The sequence below is a fragment of the Lampetra fluviatilis genome, chromosome 9 (assembly GCF_964198595.1).
Source record: "Lampetra fluviatilis chromosome 9, kcLamFluv1.1, whole genome shotgun sequence".
Taxonomy (NCBI): Eukaryota; Metazoa; Chordata; class Hyperoartia; order Petromyzontiformes; family Petromyzontidae; genus Lampetra; species Lampetra fluviatilis.
In genome coordinates, this window is record NC_136283.1 from 7,127,998 (window position 1) to 7,137,718 (window position 9,721).

General features: G+C 41.6%; 1 protein-coding gene across 1 annotated transcript in view; it reads right to left on the reverse strand.

Moving 5' to 3' along the window:
* The window catches only part of LOC144934173 (scavenger receptor cysteine-rich domain-containing protein DMBT1-like), a 127,605-nt gene extending 120,483 nt beyond the window's left edge, over positions 1 to 7,122 (reverse strand). Inside the window, exons 1-6 of the mRNA XM_078859719.1 lie at positions 7,086 to 7,122; positions 4,830 to 4,909; positions 2,084 to 2,134; positions 1,514 to 1,825; positions 675 to 725; positions 19 to 330 (exon numbers count right to left, since the gene is read on the reverse strand). Coding sequence (XP_078715845.1) covers positions 19 to 330; positions 675 to 725; positions 1,514 to 1,825; positions 2,084 to 2,134; positions 4,830 to 4,887 — 784 coding nt within the window. The 5' untranslated portion in view covers positions 4,888 to 4,909; positions 7,086 to 7,122. The remainder of the gene's footprint in view (positions 1 to 18; positions 331 to 674; positions 726 to 1,513; positions 1,826 to 2,083; positions 2,135 to 4,829; positions 4,910 to 7,085) is intronic.
* Positions 7,123 to 9,721: the final 2,599 nt, after the last annotated feature.

Below are 9,721 nucleotides of genomic sequence, written 5' to 3' on the forward strand. Positions count from 1 at the left end.
ATTTTGAGATGTACACACCACTGCAAATGACACCAGCATCTTCACTATGAACACAGTTGTGTTGCCCCCATGGCAGGTGAGGACAATTTCCTAAAGAGGCCTCAGATCCATTGCATGTCACATCATCCAACAAGATGGTTCCAATGCCCTGACCAAAGTAGGCATTTGATTGGGCAGAAAGAGCAGCTCCACAGCCGACCTTTCGGCAGACAACCTGGGCATCATTGATGTTCCAGTAATCATCACAAACCGTTCCCCAGGAGCCAGCATAAAGGACCTCCACTCTGCCTTGACATGCGCCTACTCCTCCAACCAGGCGAATGGCCGTCTCTGTGAATTAAAGAAATGTACACTGAAAAAATTGGCAAGCTTTAATATAGAGTAATGTGAGATCATAATCGGGCTTTTCCCCTTTTTCCTGCAACAAAACCGAATCCTTGTAAAAAGACTTCAGTTTTGGTTGGGGAAAAAAAAGGGGGAAACCCTATCATTATATTTTGGTACTGGCAAAGGTCTCATGATGTAAATGGAGCCATCATGTTCATGCTTTCCTAACTTTGATGATTTGAAAAGTAAATTTTTTTAAAATGTGGTTGTTATGCGTATTTAGAGAAACCTCCATTTAAAAAAAAGTATGAATTTGCATCTCCATTTATTGACAAATTTATACTCACCAGGGGCTTGAGTTGTTGGCTGCCTTGTCGTGGTTGATGTACTTGTTTGAGCTGTAACCAATTAAGATTTCTCACTTTAAAAACGGTATTGAATTGAGACAAGTCAAGATACTGCATTAACTTTTGTAAATAAAACAGCAAATAACCATTTTATTAGAAAATAACATTTGTAACTATTAAAACATATTTTGAGATGTACACACCGCTGCAAATGACGCTAGCATCTTCACTGTGGCTACAGTCATGCTGTCCCCATGGGCGATGAGAACATGATCCCAGAAAGGATTCAGAACCATTGCATCTGACATCATCCAGCCAGATGGTGCCAATGCCTTGACCAAAGTAGGCATTTGATTGGGCAGAAATTGGAGCTCCACAGCCGACCTTTCGGCAGACAACCAGGGCATCATTGATGTCCCAGTAATCATCGCAGACCGTGCCCCAGGAGCCAGCATAGAGGACCTCCACTCTGCCTTGACATGGGCCTCCTCCTCCAATCAGGCGAATCGCTGATTCTGGCGAGATGGTGATTGTAAAAAGTTAATAGTTTATTATAGTATATCACATATGCTACCATTGGGAATCAAACTTTGAATGCAGGATGTATCAATTTTACATCAATTACAAATTCTAAACTCACCAATCGGTTGAGAGGTCGGCTGGCTTGTGGTGGGTGATGAGCTTGTTTGAGCTGTAACCAATAAAGTGAATGTTAAAACGGGTTTTTTTTTTACCCGAGGCCCAGACAGTGCAATATATAATTCTGTTAATGTAATAAACAGTATATATTAGACGCATGAGCACGGCATGTTTAAATATAAATTTTGAGATGTACACACCACTGCAAATGACACCAGCATCTTCACCATGAACGCAGTTGTGTTGCCCCCATGGCAGATGAGGACAATTTCCTAAAGAGGACTCGGATCCATTGCATGTCACATCATCCAACAAGATGGCACCAATGCCCTGACCAAAGTAGGCATTTGATTGGGCAGAAAGAGCAGCTCCACAGCCGACCTTTCGGCAGACAACCTGGGCATCATTGATGTTCCAGTAATCATCACAGACCGTGCCCCAGGAGCCAGCATAGAGGACCTCCACCCTGCCTTGACATGGGCTTCCTCCTCCAACCAGGCGAATGGCTGTCTCTGTGGATTAAATAAATTTACATTCGTAGTGACAAATGGGTCACTACAGCACCAGTTGCCAGCTACTGACAGAGGGGAACTGGTCATTTAGTAGCCCTCTGCCAGCAGGGTACACGATGTTATGGAAAGGGTCCCTCGGGGAGTATTGTTCTGGTGGCTGGCAGTGGGGGGTATTTGAGTACGTAGTAGCCAGATTGGCTGGCAAGGGCACGTGACAAGACAAAGCGAGGTGGGCCATTTAATGACAAATTTACTCACCAGGGGGTTGAGTTGTTGGCTTGCTTGTAGTAGTTGATGTACTTGTTGGAACTGCAACCCATTAAGATTGCTCGTTTTAGAAAGTGGTATTGGATTGCGTAACTAAGTCTATTGTAGAAACACTATTTTGTGCAACAGAAAAACATTACAATTTAATATAAAACAAAAATTAGGACGTTGTATTAATATGTATTTATAATGTACTCACCACTGCAAATGACACCAGCATCTTCACCATGAACGCAGTTGTGTTGCCCCCATGGCAGATGAGGACAATTTCCTAAAGAGGACTCCGATCCATTGCATGTCACATCATCCAACAAGATGGCGCCAATGCCCTGACCAAAGTAGGCATTCGATGGGGCAGAAAGAGCAGCTCCACAGCCGACCTTTCGGCAGACAACCTGGGCATCATTGATGTTCCAGTAATCATCGCAGACCGTGCCCCAAGAGCCAGCATAGAGGACCTCCACCCTGCCTTGACACGAGCTTCCTCCTCCAACCAGGCGAATCGCTGATTCAAGGAGAAAGTGTTAATTGCATTAGAATTTCTACCTCACACCCATGAAGAATGTTCATATACTTGATAAAAAAAAAATGTCATTTGTTCTCACACGTATTTAACACAGGAAATCCTTGCCCATCGCGGTTTTGTCAAAATACGCGTTTCAGCGATACAGTTTACCCAATGAGGTGTCTATTTCGGACCACAATGGTGGTGTTCCATCCGTTTTCATCTTCGTGCCGACTAGCACTGCATCCGTTTAAAAAGGTGTGAAGGAGATCGATAACGATTAATTTACAAAATGTATACCACGAATGTATTTTTTTTTCGTGTAATAATGTAACACAAATGGCACATTGCATCTAGCTGCCCTTCCGTAGAAGACGTTAGTCATTCAGATGCCGAGGTGGTGACCCATGACCGTTCACGTGACACTGTTAGGGGCGATGTTCAGGCCGCCAGTGGGAAGAGTAATGGAGACGGGTTTTGTTTTGGAGGCGATAATGAAAAATAAAGTATCCACAAGAGACGCGGCATCTTTTAGGATAATAGCAAGGGTGGAAATCTAGGAATTAGTTAAAGAAAGAGGGGGTGGTCATTTCGAACTTGGTAACAAACCTATTTTTCCTATGATGTGTATTATTTGTCGAACACGGTTTTGAGCGACATGCAACCCTCAGCGAGTTCCGGCTGCATTGTCATTAATCATCAAGCAGTCTTTATTCTTTTCACCGTCTTGGTTTTACTTTTCGTTTTTGATCGCGTAAATATTAATGTGGCCAGACCATCATGGGTCATCCACATTTCTAAAATCAGAGGGTTACGCGCGTTTACCGAAAGAACCAAAGGAGTAGACCTAATTAGGATAATCTTTTGAAATGATAAAAATAATATTTTAACCGCCGGTGGTGATTACATGCGAGCAGCCAACAGGTATTGCGATTTTTTTGCACCAAAAACGGCCAGATGTGCGTGCATGTGCAACACACGCGCAAGTTATAGCGATTAACTGTAGATAACTCAAACAATAAAATAGATCAATTGTTAGTTATACGAATACATTAACTCCCCGCCCCTTCTCTTCACACGCAATTGGCTCACAAGTGACACCACATGCATCCTTCCGTTTAGGACTGCAACAAGATTTCTCCACAATGCTGGCTGTCGCCTGATGAGGCTGGTTGTAATTACCAACGAAACTGTATTCAAAATGGTAAATGTGGGTTTATTTGCAATACCAGTTTGCGGAACTAGTAAAACATCGTTTTGTTTACGTAACAAACCTTACGAATTCGTTGCCAGGTGGTGGGTTTAACAAACCCCATTTATATTTACATGACTGCAGGAATTCATATTCTTTGGGTCTTTCGGTAAAGTCACGTAGACTGCATGAAACAAAAAAAATTATATTTACGCAATCTAACCAGAAAACATGTATACTTTTAGGGAGGTATAGAGTGTTATTCATATTTGAGCAAGGGTCACGCAAGGACACTTTGAACAAATGAATCCACGACAGACAGCTGGTGCATAGCCAGGCGCAGGAAAGCATGGGATTGGTTGAAGACTTGGCTAAAGCGATTTGGTGGCAAACAGAAAATGAGGGGAGAGATCAATGGACATGATTGGTGGAAGGGATGAAGATTAGAAGGACCTCCCAGAATTTTCCAGAAGGAAGAGGAGGTTGTACAAAGGGGGTGTGACGTGTCATCAGCACGTTTTCGCTGGGGGAGCGAGCTACCACAAGAGTATGCATCGTGTTGCATGGAACACAGTTATCAAGAAGACTCGTCTGGACAGCCCTTTAAGATGTAACAGAGTTGTATATTGATAAAATCTGACTAATCTTTAATATGCATTATGCATGTTTACATAACATGCATATCCTTGCAAATTGTAAGCATCTTGTATGTTGAACTTCTTTTCGAACCGTACGTAGCCAACCGTGCAAATTGGAGGCGCAGGGGACGGAAAAACAAACATCTGTTCTAAATACGTTTTTAATCTGTTGTCAAAGTGCATGTCAAAATCTGATCCGAGTATGGATCCAAGGACAAAACAGTGTTACTGCGTTCTGTAATGTGGTGAATTCTTTGTACATGGTTTTATGATTTCGATATTTCAATCGTAAAAAGGTATTGATTTGTGATACCTTGTCCCGTGAAATCGAGCGGCCTTACGAGTGCTGTTTAGAGCGTGAATTGCACATTCTTTCAGAGTGGTCGGATTGTATCATCATACCTTGCTGAGCCGTCACAGCCTGGATCGTGAGGACGAGGAGAAAAATGACACCAGACATGATGCCCTGGTTTTACTCGCACCTTGGTTTAAACAAAGACAAAGACCCTCCAGTAAAGCCTTCAGACTGTTGGGGCAAGCACTGTTACAGATCACCTATGAAGTCTGACACGGCACAAGAGGGTTGATGGCCACCCCACCAGATTCTCATTTGAGGCAGAGTCGATCAATGTAAGCCCAGAACCAGATCAGATATCAGTCACTAATATGAATTTGTTCATTGCGTAGATAGAAAAGCACAATAATTATTTTTGTTATTGAGAGAAGTACGTTAAAAAATAATCCACATTCGACAAAATAGCATTTACCGTTTTCCCCCCGCATATAACCTGCAAAAAATAGCGTTTTGTGTAAAACAAATCCGAGATAGCCCGCACGCATTCATATATTTAACGTCGTTACCGCAGCTTAATTACATCATTAATACGAAGTTTACATGTGTAATACATTCCACTATCAATTGTTAACGTTAAAATAATAAAGTGCACAAAGAAAACAAACCGGAAACGACCAGTTTTTAAAAACAGTTAAGTAGCAAAAATATATACAATAAATATTGTATATACAATAAATAAAGAAAAAACAAGTAACTGGTAGATAAGCAAGTACAGATTTAGCACTGGTATATTGCGCACTGCACAGACAATAGCGGCACTACGGTAACGCCGTTGCCTCTCCCCCCCCCCCAGCTCTCTCGTCGCCGGTAGACAAAGTGCGCCAACTTCAAACATTGTCGTTTAATTGTACAAACAATTAGAATCATTTAAAAACGTGATAACGTGCAATTTTAGTGCGAGTAGTTTATGCAGTGCTTTAGTCAAAGGCAAGTGTTGCATAGTGGATCGTCCTACCGTGAAACAATTAAACGAGTTATGACTTGTCACACGTGTAAAATATTTTTGAGATAGCCCGCACCTCCATATACCCCGCAGGGTCTTGTTTGCATAAAAGTGGTCTACCCCACGGGTTATATGCGGGAAAATACGGTAATCGAGCCAATGATAAAATGGGATTCAAACTACCATGGTTTGGTTGTCATAAAGCCAGGAAACCGGAAAACACTTGGGCTATCGAGTAGTAATTTAAATGGCAAGAGGTAAGTGGTAAAAAAAATGCACACTTTTGGATATCGACATCTCAGAACAAACTATGAATGATTTAATATTGATGCCAAATGATTTGTTCGTGGCTTGAGCTTTAGTCAGGTAGATTACCTTAAACTGCATTGAAAAGCATAAATATATTATTTTCACCATCCTCGCTTAATTTTTATGTACAATGAACACGATTGAATTTATTAAATGCTTAAATTTTAACTTAGAATAGGGCTTTATGGACTACCATTCACTATCATAATGTCATAATGTATTTGTACTGCGCAGGTTGACAAGGTGTTAGCAAAGCAGCTACGGAATTTCCTGATAAGGAAATAGACCTTTTACGTCTATACATCAAAGGACATTGTAAGTTGATACGAGAGAAAAGGAGTAATCACTCAAGGTAAAGGCGATAGAAATACAAGGAGGTAACAATGCCTTTCAAATTTTAAATGGTCACTCATTTCGTACACAAAATACTTAGCAAAAATAAAGTCGAGTCAAAAGACGTTCTCACCAGCCTTTGTTGTTTGTATATATATAGGCGACACACAAAGAGCATGAGGCACACATGGGTATTGCAAATGTATCACATTTGAAAAACTACGTTTGTTTAAAAAGGTGCCACCTTCTGCCGAGGCGATTCTTTAAGGCTTTGTTTAAGTTTTAATGTAGGAAATCCCCTTCGAGTGTATAATAATTATAATCATAGCTCAGATGCACTTTCAACGCAAAAACAAGTGGACAATGGGGATAAATAGCTCGGTATAAAATGTGAAAAAGCCCATTTCCCCCCTCCCATGTACGCAAGTTACTTTATTAGGTGCTGCATTATGTCAAGGAGCTAGCACCTGGTTTACTGTACGATATACATGCAGCAGATTATACAGCCCAATAAGGTGCACGTTTGGTGCCAAAAAAACAGCATGGCAACCCATGACACGTAACGTTTTTCGTGATGCACATTTTAAACGGTAAAGACTAAAAACTAGTCGAATGATAGACAGTGCCACATTCCACCCACCACAAGCTCAACGTCAACATAAATGACCGCAATCGGCTTCTTTTTGTTAAGCGGAAGCCCTACAAAAATCTTACCTACCGCAATACCAGCGCCCTAACACCACCGCCTTTCTTTCCACCAACGATAGTGGCTGGCAGGGACCCTGTTCTCTTATAGCGGTTTGTGTCGACCTCGTTATACGGTAATTGGCTTCTAAGCGAGTGGCCTGCGATTGACTCGTGCAACTCTCGCGCGCGCAATTAGTCCTGCAGAGAAGAGGCACGCGGTCTGATTGCAGTCACTTCATCTGCATTGTCTTCATTTGCGCAGGCATGAAAGCTTTGTTCAACATCAATCAACGACTAATTCCTCGTGAGCCAGAATGTATCGCGTGGTCTGATTGTATTTCATGAACGTTTATTACATGGACATGCAGGCTTTGTTCTAAAATAAAACTACAGAAATTCCGTCCAGATGTAATCCTAAAATAAGCACGTGGTCCGAAATACGTTTGATGTTTATATTAACAGAGATAATGTCTTTAGAATAGGTTATTTCAGCCTTAATAAGGACGTGGTCTGCCCTAATTTATGGTGGTTGGTGTAGAATTATAATCTTCTTCCTTAAAAGTCAGACATACAGACGTATTCACTCACGTTGTATTTACACTTTATTTCAGCTCGTGGCATCCACGGCACGCGATCTTGGAGGCCGTTATTAATCAGACAATTTATATTATAATTAAAATATTAACATGTAATTTGTTTTAAATCTACAGCGTTTTTTTGTTTAAGAGATCTATGTGTGAGGTTTATTTTATTGTTTAGATATTTTTTTTATCGCCTTGCGTTTCATGTTGATATTTGGGTCCATGTGTTTTCGGTTTAATTGTGACTGCAGTATACAGTAGACCGTTTCGTGTTTAACTGTGTTGCGAAATAAACTTCCAACGTTTATTGTCAGACTGAACCTGGTTATCTTAATCTGACGTTTATCGATGGCACGTCTCTTACACGGGTCAGGAAATCCGACCATTACGACTGCATTGCTGCGCTTCATACAAACATATTTTCTTTAGTTTTCGTCGTTTTAAATTCAGATCTCCCCCTGAATTGGAGACGTAGTCTTTACGGGCTATTATCACCCGGACATAAATAAAAAACGATTGTTTTTGCTCTATTGTACTGCATTTACTGCCCAATTCCTTGTCCCGGGTACAATACAGTACTTAATTGGGCAAGGCGCAGCAATTGTCGCCCTCTACCGGGACAATTTGGCATGGCCCTCGAGTCAAAGTTGCGACACATTCTGAGTCGATACACCTGTTGTAATAGGCGTAGTGGTGACAACGGATCGTGCTGCATTGACCCAATTTGAGGCCAATTTGGCGCCCATTTGTATAGTTTGCAGGGTTTTTTTTGTTCTTCCAGGTCTCCGTTTTAAAACTATCAATCGTGTGTCTCGATGAGTCCTGAATTTAGGGTACTCTGCTGTCAACATTTATCTGTCCCAATGCTTTTTTCAACCCATTCTTAAAGGAGTTTCAACCCCACCATTTTGTTTTAAAGTTGCATTTCATTATGAAAAGGAATAATTGACAGCCCGTTTTTAATCCACGCTTAGTCGGCCCACAACTGTTCAGCTACCACTCGGATCACTGGGTCTACATAGCACTGTGCTGACCGCTCACCTCCATCTAGTCTTTGGCAACCCACCGTTGAAATGCACATTAAATTTAGTTCCACGCTGCACGCACCCGATGATTACTAAACACGCCTCATCGTAGTGAATCGGATGCGACGATCTCCAGATCTGAGCTGTTCACAACCTCAGCATAACACCGCTCGATGGCATCTTGAACGAAATGTTAACTAATTTAAATACTGTGATATTTACTCTCCAACAAACACCTGCGGCGCTGAAGCAGTGATACAAGTTCCACGTTAGATTCTCGGGACACTTTTATGAATTGGCTGCGCCGGGTGGAGGAGGGTTTACGACACAGCAGGTTGACACGACGGAACCGATTGCCAATCGTAATGTTGGTCGTGACAGCCTACGTATAAAATTGGTCACATCTACGACTACTACTACTCCCATATTAGCATACCTGTGAAATCATACGGTTTACTTGTGTTCTTGTACAGGCAAATTTAGTTTTAAGGTTCATACGGCGTACAGCCGTTTCAATACGGGCAAAATAATGTTTTTGTGTATTTGTGTTTCTCCCTTGTGATGGAACTTTGTAGGATGAACGTTGAGATTTATAAGGGTACGGAATGACCAAAAAGGTCTGAATTGGTCTGTAATAATCTTAACTTAAAGCTTTCGTGACTGCAGGAATTCATATTCTTGGGTCTTTCGGTAAAGTCACGTAGATAGGTCATATATACAACCCTTGACTTCGTAGTTTTTTGTTATTTTTGTTATTTTCTTTGAACCTATCTACGTGACTTTACCGAAAGACCCAAGAATATGGTCTGTAATAAGATAGGGCACTGATAAGGGGTTGACAGGTATGTATTAGTCTTCAATTGCATGAAACGCATGATTAACAAACTCGCTTCACAGAATCGACGTAAACATTTTGAAAACGATGTACAGCGTTGCCTATAAGTTGTACGCTTTGGTGAAATACTGCGTTGCTTGGGCTGAATGACTGCGGTCTTAGCGTGGGCAGGGGGGGGGGTTAAGGCTCCTGGGAGGCGCAGACTTAAGACTCGAGACACAAGCCT